The following is an 18476-nucleotide window of genomic DNA, read 5'->3' on the forward strand; positions in this document are numbered from 1 at the left end:
AAAGTAGACACCTAAAAATGTCACATTACTAACACGCTAATTATTCATCTTTATTAATTAAATAATTCTTTAATTATTTAATTAATTTAAATTTTATTCTTCTAAACTAATTTAATCATCACATTTCATCATTTCTAATTATTCAATTTCTTCCAGTTTCCTTCCAATCATTTAATCATGTAATCTTCCTTCTTTTAAAAATAATTAAATGTTTTATTAATTAATTAATTTTGAATTTTAACTTTAGTTAAATAATCTTTATTATTTAATTAAATTTAGTTTCTTATTTTCCTATAATTAAATATTTTTTAAATTACTTAATTAGCTAACTAAGTCTTCCAAATTAAATAATTTTTTAAATTTATTTAATCTAATTCATCTCACTTCTAAATTCTAAATTCTTAAATTCTAATTTTGCTTCAAGTGCATGTTATTGGATATTTTCAAAAATCAAATTTGAATCAATTTTAAATCCAAATTTAGATTAAATACAATTTCATGCTAATTCCTATTACACATGCTAATTTCTAACTAACACTCACCTCTGAGCACTACCTCTTCTGACTAATTAATTAATTCAATTAATTTAGTTAACTTCCTCAATCACCTCTCTAACTATTAATCAACTTTTTAGCTCACTTCAGTTCCACCTATCAATCAATTTCTCTCTAATTTCTATAAGTTCAACATCATTCTTCCTTTTTCATCAACCACCACTATCTTCAAAATCTTTGTGTCTTAATGCAGGTTTTCAAGCATGACTCTGAGAGCCATTCAACTAGAAGATTGAGAAGAGCAATGGAAGCCAATGATTGAATCAACAAGGGAGTTTGAGTTTATTTGATTAATCTTTATTGCTTTGTTGATTTTAATTCTATTTTCATTGTTATTGCATATTTTGGCAATTGGATTTGAGTTTTGGTGGTTAACTCGCTAAGTCTAATTGCTGGTGCCAATTTTCGAAGATTGAGAAGAGCAATGGAAGCCAATGATTGAATCAACAAGGGAGTTTGAGTTTATTTGATTAATCTTTATTACTTTATTGAATTCAATTCAATTTTCATTATTATTGCATATTTTGCAATTTAGATTTGAGTTTTGGTGGTTAGCTCGCTAAGTCTAATTGTTGATGCCAATTTCTCCCCGCGGTATAGGTCATACATGCCAAAATAGGGCCTAACTGAGCAATACATTGTTTAGGGATGCAATGTATGATACTACAAATGACAAAAAAATGGTACAAAAGGATTCAAATTGGTCTTTAAGGATGATAAACAATAATGCAAAAGGAAGATAATATGGAGGAAGGATAAGGGTAGGCTCAAAACGAACACGTGAACCTTTACCAAGGTAGATTATAACATGCTCTCATATATTCCTTCAATTTATTCCTTAGATTCAAATCAATCTATATATTGTGACAATCCTTCATTGAGGCTTGCAATAAGGAAAGATGATAGATTGCATGGAAATTATAAGGAAGAAAAATCTGTGCGACTGAATAAAGTCCCAAATGAATGATTGGATATGGGTGTTTATCTCAAAAAAGGAGGTAACGAAAATAGAAAAAGATAAGGAATGGTAGGAGAGATCACAATCAAGGTATGAGTAGGTCAGAGTGCTAATGATAAGACTATTGTAAGGTTGGAACAATTAATAAGACACTAACACAACTATGTTGGAGCGTCAAATATCGAGATCTTTTTTTAATTTTTTAGATGAGCTAAAATGCAGAATACTCTCTTTAGAAATCTGAAAAATTGAACTAAAAGAATATGTTGTGAGATTCATATCCTAAATAGGGATTTACACATGCTTATCAGACAGAGTGGAAAACAAAAGCAAGAAGGCTTTTCAATACTCTAAAGGGTTATAAATAATAGACAAAACTATAAGATCGACTTAGAATGCGAGCTTGATTCAAATGGCAGAGAGATTTGGTGTTAACTATAGATGTGCAAATGCTTCACAAGAGGTATCCTTTGATGAGAAAGTGTTTGATCTATTCAGTCTCAGAGATGAAGACGAGGCACTTGATGCCTTCAACAAAATCATGGGAGTAGTGGTTGGAGGGGGGGATCACATCCATGATGGAGTATTATATGATTTTGTTTTACAACAATTTAGATGAATTTAGAGCATATGTTGGCTCTGAAGGAAACATCTTTGATCCTGTCCTACTTGGAAAGATAATTGCTATTGGTAAATGAGTAGAATTCTTTCACCATATGTACTTTATGTAATTTCTCTTTTTATTGATGAAGGGAGTTACCCCCATATGACAACGCTTATAACAAAATTGATCTTTCCATGACCTACTCTAATCTCTAGATTCCGCATCTAACTAGACAAGGATAAAGACAAATACTACTAACACTTCTAAGTATAATTAAAACTTAGAAAAACTTATTTAAATATTTGAATGAAAATAAATAATGTAAGAAGGAAGAAAAATAGAAAGAAAACTCTTATTTTGTGAAAATATCCCAATAAAGACTTACAAGCTCAAAATGAAATTTTTTTAGGGTCTACTAAGGAGGTTGGTACAAATGCCAAGCCCTTACTTTGGGTTTTCAACCTCCATAGGCAACCAAAATGTAGATACAAGAAAAATAATGTGTGTGCACCTATCCTAAGTAAGTATTGAAAGATTAGTGATAATGCAAACTAAAGTGTAAAATGAAAGTGATAAGGTGCCAAGGGTACCGCAAAAGGATTCTATAATAATAATAATAATAAAATTAATGAGAAGCTAGAGTGAAACAAACAAGAAAAAATCACCTTACAAACTTGGTGAAGCTAAGAGGGGGAAAAATGTTGTTGAGCTTCCAAGAAGTGTAATAGTATATTGGAGTCTTCACTTAAAGTTCTCAAATGCTAGTAAGAAGCTATATAATGGTTAGTAAGAGTGTAAACTTGTAGGATTGAGTGATAGATGGAAAAAGATAAATGATAGGAATAAAAAAATGAGATGAATGGAGGGAGATAAGAGAGTTGGGTATTCATTTAGATTTGCTCCAAAGTGGTTAACACTAACCCAAGTAGCTACTACATGAAAATGTACTCCAAAATGACTACTAAATGATAAACTATCATGGGGTATGTAGTGTCATAAATTGTACGCACTTGCTAGGGTGGTACAATTTCACACTTGGTTTAGCTCCCGCCTTGGCGCATTTTGCATTTCGCATTGCATTTCCCCTTTAGCACTTAATTAATCAAATTAATTAGGTCTAAGGTCTTATTTCATCATCTTCCACATCATAAAGTTGGGCCCTTTCATTAAAGTGTGCCCCTTTCATTTTATTCCTCCAATACATCATTTAATCAAAAACCCTAATTAGGTCCTATTTTGAACTTTAAGGCCTGATTTCAGGGGTCAAAACATCTCGAAATCAGCTATAACTTTGGGATTCTCTCTAAAATCATCATATCCGACGACCCTGAAAATTTGGTGAAAAGTTGTCGGGACCATGGCGCCCGGAGTGCACACGGTCCCGAACATTTTTCCCGAAATTTTAGGAGTGCGATCCAATCATAAAATAAAGCTTAACCCCAAGAGATTGGCGGGAGATTCAATCTCTAGGTCGGCCAAAAGTTGAAATTAAGACCTAGGGTTTCATATATAAGAGTTCTCTTTCTTCATTTGAAAGGAGGGCAATTTTGGTTTAAGGGACTTTCTATGCAGCGAAAGAGCAGATCTTTGAAGACTTCAACAACATTCAACATCCATCCATCAAGCATTCATCAATTTCATTCATCCATTTAGGGCTTTGAAGATATTGAAGAGCAATAGGGAATCACCGATTGAAGATTGGCTTGTACCCCTCCCTTGGGGTTGGGTATGATTTCATATTGTTTTCATGTCTTTGCATAAGCTTCATTATATTATTTGTATTCATGCTTTAGATCACTTTGCATCTTGATTTGGAGCATTTACATTATCATTTACAAGCAATTAGGGTTTACTTTCTAGGTTGCTCTAGTTTGCTTACTTGCATTTTAGGATCTTGCACACACACAAGGTCTGCACACACACTACTTTTACAATACAACTTGGCTATTCGTGGAGGTGGAAATCACCAAAGCAGGGGTTTGACTAAGGCAAAACCCTATATAGCCGCCCACCATACCTTTTCAGATATAAGTGCAGATTTCGGGATTCAGACGACGCCGCAAGTTGCAGATCGGACGGAAGCGGACTGAGACAGAACTTCACACCAAATTCCAACCCAGAAGACCAGGACAGGGGCGTGGGGCACCTTGGTCCTGCCAGGACAGGGGCACTGGGTGCCCTGGTCCCTGGGACAGTGGTGCTGGGCGCCCTGGTCCCTCTGTCAGACAACAATTTGCAGCATTTCCGATAGTTTTCCAGGTTGTAAAATAGCAGTTTCAGGAGCAGAATCAGGACAGTGGCGCCCGTGCCCCCGTCCCGAACATTTTCACTCAGATTTTAACTCCGGGTACGCATCTGCACTCTTGTCTTGTCCTTGTGTTTACAACTTTCCATTGTGTAATCTCAATTCTGCAATCTTGTTATTAGTTCATACTTGCACTTTGGGGTTAGGAATTGAACTTGCATCATTCTATCTTTCAATTACAACAAAGGAATAGAAATCCTAATAGGTAGCCCGTGGCTCTCTCTTCCACAAAAAGAAGTAGCCAATTGTGTGATACCTAAAGGTAGGATTAGGGTATGTTAGCCTAGTCTCGCTTTTTCCCCTACACAGGGTATAATCCTATTGGACTAGCATCTAGACATATTCATCTCTAGAAATGGCCAAACACTACAAAACCATTTGGTTAAGATATTTGCAACATCAATTCTCCAAAAAGAGACCATAGAAGGAGTGAAAAAGGCTATGAAAATGGTGAAACTAACCTAAAAACTGTTAGGAATTGCATGCAAAAAATATCAATTTTATATGCAAATAAATATTCAACACAGAAATGAAAAAACACAGAAATAATAACAAAGATGAGACAATTTTAACGTGGTTCACCCAAACTCGGGCTACATCCACCAAAGAGTCCAATATTATTATCCAGTAAATTGAACTGATTACAACCAGCAACTCCTTGCAACTCAATACCACTGCAAAATGCTACAAAAAACTCTACATAAAAACCCTAACCCTTAACCTTTTTATCAAGACTTAAGTCGGTTACAAAATTAGGGTTACAACATGTCAGCCAATAGAAAAATAACACTCGACGCCTTTATAAAATAATAAGTGTCTTTTTGGCCTCGCGGGGCACTGCCCCTCGACCCCGCCCTGTATCGCGATAGGGAGTGCGCTAGGGGCATTGCCCCTGGACCCCGCAAGGGGCGTTGCCCCTTTACCCCATCTTGGGGGCATTGCCCCCAAACCTTCATCAAAAAATATGGGGGGAAACCGTGCCGATAGAAGGGAAAATTTAACCTCCGAGTCTGATTAGGCTCCATATAACAATAAAAACATGATAAGAGAGGTAGATACCAAAGTGAATTCAAACTATAATGATAAATTGCAAAGGTATGCAATTTTTCATGTTACATCAACTTGTGTGGGCTTGAGGGGAAGATGTGTTTTTCTCATTTTTCCAATATATAATTAGCAATTGTGGAAATTTCTTACCTACTTATGGGCATTAGTGAACATTTGTGGTTAATACTATCTTGCTTCCATAATTTGGTTGTTGTTTACAAAAAATAATGTCCACTAAAAAGTCCGTGGTGAAATTTTTTGAGGAGAGTCCAAATTTATCTTTCTCTACACAACTTAATAACACTCTATCAAAGTTTTTAATAAGCTACTATCTGCAACTTGTATGCTTTCTCTTTGCTAGAATCAAGCCTTGTGGATAGTTTTTTATTTGGAGGTGTTTGATCCTGTCTGTAACCCTAACTTTTGATGTTCCTCATTAATCAAGCAATCATTTTGCTCTTTTTGCTAATTCTCTTCTTCTTCTTATTCCAATCTTTTCAACATCAACTAGTGGGAATGATGGCGTATTATTTGTGGAAGTTGGAAAATATTTTTATCCAAGCCCATCCTCATCATCACTCATCCTCAAGATCCAGATTTGATCTCCACATCTAATTGTTCGTCAACATAGTCCTAATTTGCAGATGCGAAGTTGAGCTAGGTCATTTCCATGATCATAAATTTGAATAACAAACCTTTAAATTTAAGTTTCTTAATTTGAACCCATTTTCCCTCCCTTACTAGCCACCACTACAAGCCTATTAGAGAAACTTATTACAAATCACATTTAATGACTAATCCTAATTCATTTAGAACATATAGAAAAGAGACAAGAATTTACTAGACGCATCTAGAATTCAATCACAATTAGATAAACCAATTACATCCATCATCATCTTAGAAATACACTATACACTTTAATTTTGGTTCATCAACATTGTATCAATCTAACTGTTTCTTTAATATAAAAACCTTAACCTTATTTTTTCAAGTGGTGATTGGATTGAATGCAACCATTGCTACAACTATGGGCTACCTAAAAGTAGTATTTAGGTGAGCACCCAATAAATCACACAAAGTTGGCTTCTTTGCCATTATTGAGGCAAATGGCGGGGAAGAAAGAGGTGGTGTTCCAATCCCATCATGGCATGAACATGCTCACCACAATCTCTTCCATTGCATGCACATGCAAAAGTAATAGTGAATACCTAGGCATCCAAAGCGTCCAAGATTTTCTTTTACTCTGCTCCACTTATAATTTATTCTTTGCTAGCTGTATAGTAAAGCCATTATAAAATGAATAAATATTTATTCAACTTGATGCCGTGCCGTCTCATTCACTCGTCGTTTTCAGAGAAGTTGACTGGATATCACACCCTAACACAATTGAAAAATGATAACATACACTGTACAAATTAAACCAATTTTCCATTTAATTTAATTTAATTAATCAAAAAAAGTGCCAAAATTACAGTGGCCCAAGCTTTTCTGTATCCATCAAAACAGCAAATCATTCAGCTTCTCGTCGTGCGTTTTTGTGTTGCGATCTTCTTAAAATAGTGTCTTTTGATCGTATTTTGGAAAAGAATTGGAGGATTTGACGTGATGTTCGTATTCTACGCCCTCGATTTGATCGTTCGGTGTGAAATTACAGCTGAAAATGGTGTCCTGTGGCTTTCAAACTTGTAAACCCTAGGGCGGCGCAAAGAATTCTTAACGGAGCTTCTTGTCTTCATTACTGATCCATTTACTTCGCAGGTGTTGGAGAAACGCGTGTGAATTTTATGATCGGGAAGTTGCAGGAAACGTTCACGTGGTTGAAACTGGGAGACGAGGCTCCGCGAGTTGTTTGAGGCGTGGATCAGCTTTGAAATTCTGTTATTTGGAAGTTTGATTGTCAAGTAAAGAAACGTTTTGCTGACGTCGGAGCTCAAGTTGAGTGTTTACGAGGGTTTTGGTGTGAAGAAAAGAGCTTCATCCGCAATGTTCGCGGATGAAGCCGTGGCAAACGGTCATATGAAGCTGATAGAGGGTTTGAAAAGACAGGGCGGGAGAGTTGCATCTATGTTTGTTAAAGGAGTTTTGTAGAGTTGAAATTCTGTTAGCCGGCCAGTATGAAATCAGGTAAGATTTTCTTTTGTTTTCTTATTTTTCTTTCTCTCTCTTGTGTATGCTTCGTGTCTTTTTCCCCCTTTTCAAGGCATAAATATAGATGCTGATCCTCAACCTTGTGTTTTAATCAGTAATCGATCAGTAAACTGTAAGACAGTAAACCTACTTTTTCGTGTATATAACCTGAGGGCATTTTATGAGTAGTTTCAGTCTATGTCAGAGGGTTCACCGAATTTAATCCATGAAGTTCAAAATTCGGCGAACTTTAAAAAATCCCTAAAACAATCGTTTTTATTATCCCCGAGGTTCGTACGGATAAAGGGCGACGGAATTTTTTTTGCTTTCCTTCACTGTTATTTCGCGGGTCGACTAGTCGTTGCCATGTGAGTCTTACTGTGAAGGATAGGAGCTGAAACCTCTGTTGGGGAACCCATCTCCGGAGGTCAAAGCCTTAATTCGCGATTTTCTCCCTTCGTAAAGAGTTGTAAAACCCTAATGCCGCAAGCTGGAGGAAGCACGTCGTGGGTAGAAGGAGAGATGGCGTCTATCTAAGCAAGCGGTGAGTTTAGTCGGTTTAGGTTTCCTATTCGACGCTGGGGCGAAAATGTGTGCGAATGAAGGTGTGTGTTGGGGCGAAAATGGTCAGGGACGTTGGGCGGCTGATCTCATTTGGTGAGTTTGCCGCTGTTTTTTTTTTCAATTTTAGTTTTTATGTGATTTTTTTTGTTTTTCATAAAATTTATTCTTTTTCTTTTATTTTTTAAACAATTTCTATTTGTTTTTTATTCAATACTGTAAAATTTAATATTTTAAAATATTTAAAGTAGATTTTTAATTATAATATATTTATTAGCTGATAGGCTATATTGTATGGGCATTGTCCACTGGAATTCAGTATTTCTTACGTCTGAAAAAAATAAATAAATTCCAATGAGTTAAAACATGTCTCACCTCATGCTTGACAACAAATTTTATCTCGCCATCAGATCTCTGAATCAAATCAGATTTTGGTAGCCCTAAACCCTAATATTTTCAAATCCATTTTTCATTTACTGTGAGTAGATTGAAGCAGCAACTGTAGGGTGATTGGTTTTGGTTCATTTCATTTAAAAAAACTCTGCTGTGGTAAGGTTTCATAAATATTTCCTGCAAACTCTGCCTATTTTAGCTGATCGCCATCATTGACAATTTGTGCAGAATCTTGAGGTGAGTCACTTGCCATGGTTTCAGCGAGTTTTACTTTTTGGAAGCTGTATGCAGCCAGATCATTTTTGTTGTGTTTTATTTCATTCTAAAACAATTCTGTTTTTATCTGTTAAATGGAGGGATTTGGTTATCTGGAAAGTTGTCTCATGCCAAGAAAAACAACTTTCATGCACTTGAAACATTCCTCGCCCCATGCCTGAAAACAAACTTCATCTAACAACCTATTATTTCATTTAAAAGGCTGCAAATTTTTTTCCGGAACCTACAAAACTTGGGCACATCGACATGTAGTATCCCTCTTTGCTTCATTTGCTGTTGAGAAGTCACAAGTCTTCATTTTGAAACCACTTCTATTTTGGTCCAGGTAGATATTTCCAAGATGCTTGAGTTGTGAATTGTAGGCTTTAGTCTTTTTAGGGTTTGAAAGTTTGTGGCTTTGATTTTTAGGGTTTGAAATTCTACGGTTCAAATTGTCACCGTTTTAGGGTTTGAAATATCGGTTTGAAATTCTATGATCTGAATTTTTTGGATTTTGATCATGGGTTTTACGCTTTTTAGGATTTTCTTGTGCGACACTTCTCTTCTATTTTGTCTTGAATGTGATAGCAAATGAAATCTGAAAACTTAGGATTTTGGGTGGCAATATTGTAGGATTATCATGGCACCTTCTTGGCATGTGCTTGTACCCTTTCGAATGAATGGGCTTGGGTTTCCTGCAATGACTGCACATTTCATTTACCCTTAGAGCTCATGCCTGCCCTAAATCTCACTATAGCCGATCCAGCTAGGGTTCAAAATGTCATTCATGAAATTTCAAAATGTCATTCATGAAATCATACCTATTGGTGTTGTCCCACTTAATTTGTTGAATAATGTTGCAGAGGCCCTTGTGTTTGGGATCCAATCTGCCCTTGCCCTGCAATACACAAGATTGTAAACCAATAATAAAAAAAGGGATTTGGAAATTTTTATTAAAGATTTGTTAATTTTGTGTTGTCTTTGGGTCATGTAATGTGAATCAACCCATATCTTTCCCGATCAATTGAATGAGTGTTGTTTGTTGTAGAAAACATTTGTTATGGTTTTATCTTAACTCATATTTGGCATTGAGGAGGTTTCAATGATGTTGTAGTCCATAGGATGCAATCTTCCAATGCTTCTTAGTGTGTGATTGCCAATGGGAGAGGATTATTTCAAAGTTCACATATACCACCTTTCTTGAAGTTAGCTTTTATGTGTTTCACTTGCTTCGGATGTTCACAGCATTTGGTTATGTCAGTCATCCTTATCAACATCTCAAAATTAGTGCAAATCTGAGTATCTGATTTACTGGAAAAGTATGGTTAACACAAGAGCCAGGCTAGAAATGTGACATAAAAATGCAATAACATCTGTAGATTATTCAACCTTGAGCTTTCAAAATAAGATATGCAGACTAACACACGTTCCCTAGGGATACAAGCAGAAATTTTCAACACCCTCATGAAATTTAAGTCGTATGTGACAATCACTAAATGCTAACAAGATTTCGATGTTATGTATTAGGTGGTGTTTTTGTAGTGTATCAAATATGTAATAATGTGTTGGAAATTTCTGTCTAGTTTCAAGTCAATCCTCATTGATTCATATTACGTTATTTTGTTCAAATCTAGATGATCTGTGCTCAACCAGATAATGAAAGCCAACTTTTATTTCTCGGTTTAGATTCAAAGCATATGCATATACGGTCATTGCACTAATGCAGCAGTGATGCTGTAAGTACAATAGTGTTTGATTCTTAATTTCTCAAGCCTAAGCTTGTAGAAATTATGGAATAAGAAATTTTACTATGCTACTTAATTAGAAATTAAATGACAGTCAAAGGGAGGAAGAGAGCTTAGAGAAGAATTAAGAACACTTTATTTACCCTAGAAACCCTCTGAAGAGAGAACAAACGCTGAAGAGAGAACAAACACTCAAGAGAGAACAAGCAAACTGTGTCAGTGGCTATTGCTTACTACCTATATTATGCAGCAAATTGTTGTATTCAAGGAGTGTACAAATGACTGGAGACAATCTGCCCCATGTTCCATTCAATAAGACCTTGGCTATGGATGCAATCTGGCCCTTGCTCCTTTAGCTGCATTTTTGTCTTTGCTTCTATGCTCCTTTCCTTTGTCTGTCATCTCCTCAATATACTACACTTAATTGTCCTGCTTAATTCTAGAAGAAGATACAACATTAAATTGTTCCCTCTTCCATCAACCTGAGAAGGCACAACATGGAATTTTCCTCCTATTGCCTTTTTTAAAACCAATGCAACTCCAATTTATAGATTCCTATGCACTGCAAGGTTCTCATAGGCCCTAGAAGATATTCCATTGATGCAAGAAGCTGAAACAGTGACCGTTCAGTTCAGATTCCAAATTCTGTCATGTGTATTATCAGTGGACGCATTGGCAAATGTTGTACAGCCCAGGAAATTTCCACAATTGCTCTACAATATCTGTTTTTTTCCTGGTCTCTGTAATCTTTCCAATACTTACATCTGCACACAGTTTTCCTAGATCCAATTTATCGTTCACAAATATCCATGTCTTTGCATGCTTGTTATATTTTTATGAATCAGTCAGATCACACCTCCCTTATCAAAGAAGCTTTTGGTCTTAAGTTCAGGATATGGGATAATTTCCCCTCATTTAGGAGATCTTTATGTTTCAATTCTAATAGCTACAATGTCTGTTTATGCTCAAAGCATGCCACGATGGATGCTTTGGGTTAGAAATAACTAAAGAAATCCCTCCCTACTTGCTAAACACGAGCTCCTTTTCTTTTGCCTCTCACCTCTTGGAAATACAACATGTTTGTTCTCCTTTTCAGTAAGGAATTATCCACTTCAGTTCAACGTTTGGCATTGAGATTATAGGGCCCCTAAAGCCTGTGTAGAAAATGTCAGTTTAATTGTAGTTAAATCCCACTATGGCGATTAGCTTTAGAGTTACCAGAATACCCTATTTCAAGGTTTTGGTGCCCAGTTTAAGGGTTTTATCACTTAGACCTAGGGTTCATGTGTTTCTATGGGTTTTTGACTAGTTAGCCAAGATGTATTCGGTGAACTACTATTTCTGCTGCATTTGGTAGCAGATTGGCTTGTTATAATGTTATGAGTATGAATATATGCATTCAATAATTCCTGCACATGAGATTAATTTTCATGCCTAAGATTGCAATGCACTTCTTTTCACTTTGAAGCTATTACTATGAACAGTTGCTCTACATGTGTACATCCTATAATTCCTGCACTAGAGAATAATTTAAAACATGCCTAAAACTGCAATGCAATCCCCTGCACACTAAAGCTATTGAGATGCACAAATGCTCTGCATACATTCCTTTAATTCTTGCACGAGAGAATGAATTGAATCATGCTTATGATTGCATTTGATACCCTTTGATCTGAAGCTATCGAGTTGCATTATAAATAGATGGCTCAAGGACAATGTTGTGGTTCAGCAGGTCATTTTCCAAGGAGTTATATATTTCCATAAATTACAAACTAATCTTTTCAAATGTATGCTGTGAGAAATCTGGATCCCCAGCCACCAATGGAAGTTGGGTGAGTTGGCTTATCATGTATTTTAGAAACAAATGATAAGTGGCCTATTTTGGCTTTAATATTGGGTTCTGTTCAACAGAAAACTTACCACATCCATGGCACTCTTCATGAAGTTATTCTCTAACACTTGAAAGACAACATTTGATTGCTCATCCCAACTGCAAGATAAAAGTAACATCAATGCTATTTGTAGTGTAACTTTGTGTAAACAAAGATAATGTATTTCTAAAGAAAAATTTAATCCACTGGAATGAAATAATTCTATTAAATGAGTGGGGAAGGGCAGGAAAGGAATTTATGAAGAGGAATAGCACAAGCCCCCTCGTGGAAAGAGGTATTGGTAAAGGCTGTTCTTTATGTTCATAACATGTTCAGCCTGTTTGTCACTGGATCAATGAACCTATTAACATAGACTATTTCTAATCTGGATTAATTGGAGTGTCGATGTCACTAGGAAAGTATATGTGCAAGGTGTGATATGAAACCAAACAATACTTCTGGAAGCATTAAATTGCTTGCAAGTTTAGCATTAATACAAAGGTGCATCTGTGATAGAGAATCTGAATAATCCTTATGAATAAGAAAGATGCTTGCTGGTTCAAAAAACACGTTATTGGTGCAGGAGAAAACTCAGGAAGACAAATGATCAGAACAACTTGTACCTAATAAATATTAAAAACACAAACCCAAAAGAATATAATATAATCAAGTATCAGACACAAATTCATTCATTCAGAAACCAATTGTTTACACATCAGTGTTCATGTGGACAGTTAAATTGTAAATGAGAAAATACAATTTTCTTTTGAATGTGATGGTTTGCAATTCTATGATTTGAATTTTTTTGGATTTTGATTGTGGGGTTTAAACTTTTTAGGATTTTCTTGTGCGGCACTTTTCTGCTATTTTGTTTTTAAAAGTGATGGCAAATGAAATCTCTGAAAACCTATGATTTTGGACGGTGATATTGTAGGATTATTATGGCACCTTGGCATGGGCCTGTACCCTTTTGAATAAATTATGGATTTGAGATTCCTGCAATGGCCGCATTTCAATTATCCACAGAGCTCACACCTGCCCTAAATCCTGCTACAGACAATCCAGCTGGGTTCAAATTATCATTCAGGAAATCATATCCACTTAATTTGATGAATAATGTTGCAGAGGCCCTTGTGTTTGGGATCCAATCTGCGCTTGCCCTGCAACACATAAGATTGTAAACCAATAACAAAAAAAAGGATTTGGAAATTTATATTATTTTGAAGATCTGTTAATTTTGAGCTGTTAGATTCAATTTCAGCAACTTGTAAATATATCATAAATGGCACCGGGACAAGGTCTGTGCCAAGTCAAACCGACAAAGTGGATTTTTGTTAAACCCAGTCAAACCTGGTTTTACAAGCAAAAAACCAGGGTTTTATGAAAAACTGGGACAAACCTCTCCCCCTCTTAAAAAATCCTCCATTTATGTGTATTCTACCATTTTTTAAATTGTCATGTTCCTTCTATTTTAAACCCATGTATTTGAATTCCATTTACGCTTTCAATATGGCATGTGAATGCTGGTAAATATGGATCATACTTTTGGATAAGAATGTTTGTTCTTAAAATATTTTTGGTTTTAGTAATGAATGTCTGGGGTCTTCCAGGATTTTTTGAACTAGAAACTATCCATATCTTTGCCTAATAATAATGAGTGTTGTAGTAAAAATTTGTTATGATTTTATATTTTCTCATATTTGGCATCGAGGAGGTCTCAATGATTTTGTAGTCCATTCGATGCAGTTCCAAGACTTCTTAACGTGTGGTTGCCAGTAGGAGAGGGTTATTTCAAAGTTCACATATCTCGCCTTTGTATGAAGTTAGCTTTTATGTGTTTCACTCGCTTCGGATGTTCATGACATTTGGTTATGCTGGTTATCTAAAATTAGCTCTGGTTACTTTATGGATGTTTATCAGAAGTTTATACTACATAATAAATTAGAGAAATGCTATTATCGATTCACCTTTGATCCTTAGAAAACTTGGGATATGAATTTTTATTTCCATTTATTGGAAAGTTTCTCTAATTATAGTTGAGCTCAGAGATTATCATTGATAATGTTTCTGAATTCATTAGAGATCATTTGGTAGATTGTCTGAAATATGTGCGTTAAATATTATTCATTCGTACGAATTTTATTAAAAACAATGTTGACATATTTTGATCTCTAAATCTAACACAATAATTTTGAAATCGTTTTGATTTAACGAGTGATAAATTTAATCTTTTTGGATTTGGTTAATATATAGAGAAACATAATGTTTTAGAGAACTCTGAAATTTTTATTTGATTTTTGTTCATTTTTGGAAATTTTGAGAATTTTTAATGTTTAGAGATTTTTTTTGTTAATTTTTATGAAATGTTTAAAGATTTATTTTTTGCAAATATCTGGGGAAAAAATGTATTGAGGTATTTTGATAATGGAATTTTATTTATATATGGAGATTTGGGAAAATAATCTTAAAATAATATTTCTTTGTAAGAAAAGAGAGTGTTTTTAGTTTTCATTTGTAATGACCAGGGAAAATTTTATATAAATGTGCTTGGAATTGGGAATCATTTTCATTTGCAAATATGTATCAGGTGTAAATTAAAAACTATATATTAATTATATTTTATTTATGTGCGGCATGACTTTCTTTTTCAGGTAGCTCTTCCAGTACAAGATCTGTGGGCTCACCCTCAAGCAGATTTAGTGTTTCTGCAGGAGATCGTACTAGGGAATCACCACAGAAAGGATTAAAGGATTTTGCAAAAAGATTTCTTGACAGTGGAATATTTACAAATAAGCTTCAAGATTGGTTATTTGAAAAGCTAGACAAGTCTCCAGATGGAAAACTTCTGTTTGAGTCTCCTTTTAAGCTAGATGAACTCCGTGAGTTTGATTATGCTTTGGAGGGGATTGGTTTCCAACAACTTATTCGAATGCCATGTGGACCGTATGCATCAACTTCTGGTCCTGAGGAAGCAGATGCATATTTTGCAATAGAAGATTTTTTGCATGCTGGTGCACAGAGTCTGTGGGAGGCATTTTGGGGTAACGATGGACCAATGCCACTCTATATATCTTGCCCATATGGTGCAGGATCAAAGTTCCACACTGTAGAGAAGGCGGTTGCAAGGGGAAAAGTTCAAGGTCTTTGTGGAACAGCCTTGTTAGTAAATAATAATAGGAATTCACAGAGGGGCTGGGATCAGGTTGTAGAGCTTGCGTTGCTAAGGACTGATCTTGGTGTTATTCCACAGGAAAATAAGCGAATTCCATCCTTTTCAGCTGTTGGTGAAGCTTTATTCTATTCATTTTATATGCTGATATCAAGGAGTTTAAGTAAATCAAACATTTTGAAGAATGTGGATTGCGCCTATGTGATGGTGGTTGATTGTCAGTATGGAGGAGTCGTGAAGCTCAAGGGGGATGTAAATAAACTGGATATCAATGCAAACAAGGTGTATGAATGTGCGGTAGAATGGATACAACAGCACGCGGAGGTGAGTGTATCTTCTTTCGAAGAAATTTGGAACAAGCTCGGCAATGCTAATTGGGGAGATGTGGGTACTCGTCAGCTTCTTTTGGCTATGTACTATTCGATTGTACAATGCAAAGGATTGCCAAAAAAATCCATTGCTGAGCTGGCTGCAGATCACAACAATCGATTGCAAAAGCGAAGAATTGAACGAAGGCTTCTTGAAGTACAGGAGAATGGTGATGATTCTTTCCGTCGCCATCAAAATAATCATTCTTATGGAGAAATTGTTGAAATTCAGGATGAATCAGAATCTTCTATGCGGAAGGAAACTGAGAATATGAAGCTTGAGCCAGGAGTTGTGCTATGGCTGGAGGATTCACATTGGCAAAGAGGTTTTCAGATACATGAGGCTATAGGAGATGCAAGGCTATCTTTGTACAGTTGCACTTCGTTGGAAGAACCGGGAAAGCTTTTGGCTGTTTATGTAGGCTCCAGTCCTTCCCAATTTGAGCCTGCATGGGAAGATATGAGTATATGGTACCAGGTCCAGCGGCAGACAAAAGTTTTGAACATCATGAAACAAAGGGGTATATCAAGCAAGTACCTACCACAGCTTGTTGCATCTGGAAGGATTAAGCATTCTGGTCAGTGCCACAAGCAGAGTCCAGGTGGTCGCTGTGACCATCCATGGTGTGGGACTCCAATTCTGGTAACTTCTCCAGTTGGAGAATCAGTCGCCAGTATGGTTTCAAAGAATGGCATATTCACTGCAGAGGAAGCATTGAGGTGCTGTCATGATTGCTTGTCTGCCTTGCGAAGCACAGTTTCTGCTGGCATTCAGCATGGAGATATCTCACCCGATCATGTAATTCGTGTGGCAGGCGGAGAAAGACATTCTTATTATGTGCTTGTGAACTGGGGTCGTGCTGTTCTTGAAGAGAGGGATAGTCCTGCAATCAATCTTCAGTTTTCCTCCACATATGCTCTTCAAGAAAGGAAGCTCTGCCCTGCATCTGATGCAGAAAGCCTAGTCTACTTGCTATATTATTTATGTGGTGGGAGTACACCGCAACTAGAATCTTTGAAAGATGTTTTGCAATGGAGAGAAAGGTCCTGGGCAAGAAGGTCTATTCAACAACAGCTCGGTGAAGTTTCAGCTGTATTAAAAGCATTTGCTGACTATGTGGATAGTCTCTGTGGCACCCCATATCCTGTAGATTATGAAATTTGGTTGAGAAGATTAAATAGAGCACTGCATGGTGAAGATCATGGCAAATCCATAGATACCACAGCAACCTCAATAAGAAGTGACGATGTGGCTGAATCATCTGGAACATCTGGGGCATCCTTCTCCTAAAGCCATACAAAATTGATTGCATTTGGTGTTAGTCTCAAGTTGGATCCTTGTAATGAGAATGTATTTCATAATAAAATGAGTCGATGCTGATGTTCTGCTTTTCAAAGAATTTTCACAAGATGCTGGATACATTTCTTGATTGCAATATCCCCTTAATCAGTTTTGGCCACTCATTATATATAAGGATCCAGTCTGTGCAGTGCATTAGCATTTCCTGTGATATTTGCATTTCTTCGAGATCATGTTTTAGCAGTCGATCAGAAAAGTTATTTTTGGAACTTCTAACAGTACGCTTGTAATGTATCTAATACTCTGGAAAATAGGTGCTTATCAGAGCATAGAGTCTGGATCATAACAATGGTCGTGTATAATTCATCCATGCATATGGGTGCAGCATATCTTGTTGCATCAATTTTTCAGGATTCTCATACGTCCAACGTTGTGTTGATTCCCATGGAGTTTTAGATACATCACAAGGTTTGCAGCATATCTCGTGGCTTCAAATTTTCAGGATTCTCATACTCACAACATTGTGTTGATTCCCATGGAGTTTTAGATACATCACAAGGTTTTAACTTTCTGGTTATGTGTGCATTACTTGGAAACAGTGGCAAGTATATTAAATTTTGTAATATCATTGAGGTATATTATTTTTTTTCTCGACTTTGATGTACAGTATCATACAAGCCTTGATATATGCTACGATCGATCTGATCTGTTATTTCTTCCTCTTGTAGCATGTATCCCAGCGCTTGAGTGATTTCATGTTAGATATGTAGATACTGACAATGAACTTTGCACTTCGTGTCATACCTGATTCTGATTTTCAAGATGGTAAGAATTTTCTCTCTTCGTCAAATTCTTTTTTAAACTAAGGACATAAAGAAGACAGATAAAAAGATCAAAATATGTTTATAATAAAATCGTAAATTACTTAGAAATATAAAATAATGCCCTAAATATGAAAGGATATGTCTTCTAAATCAAGTCGAATCAATCTAATATAATAAATTCATAAGTCACTTAGAAATATCAAATAATGCACTTCAAATATGAAAGGATATGCCCTCTAAATCCTCCAAGAGTCCAATCTATTTTCAAGGGGTCTGGTCTAGTCGAGCGAGTGTTCGACAAAGTGTGATGGGTTCTATAGACATTTAAATTTGATTAATTTAATTAATTGAATTAAGCTATTCTAAATGTTCTTAATTGCATTATTTAATTAATT

General features: G+C 35.8%; 1 protein-coding gene across 1 annotated transcript; it reads left to right on the forward strand.

The window, feature by feature from the left end:
• The first annotated feature begins 6820 nt into the window (after positions 1-6820).
• Positions 6821-18078, forward strand: LOC131079881 (uncharacterized). Its single transcript, XM_058017923.2, has 2 exons — positions 6821-7592; positions 15072-18078. The coding sequence occupies exons 1-2, from the start codon at positions 7583-7585 to the stop codon at positions 17246-17248; spliced, it is 2187 nt and encodes a 728-aa protein (XP_057873906.2). The 5' UTR covers positions 6821-7582; the 3' UTR covers positions 17249-18078.
• Positions 18079-18476: the final 398 nt, after the last annotated feature.

The sequence above is a fragment of the Cryptomeria japonica genome, chromosome 10, assembly GCF_030272615.1.
Source record: "Cryptomeria japonica chromosome 10, Sugi_1.0, whole genome shotgun sequence".
Classification (NCBI taxonomy): domain Eukaryota; kingdom Viridiplantae; phylum Streptophyta; class Pinopsida; order Cupressales; family Cupressaceae; genus Cryptomeria; species Cryptomeria japonica.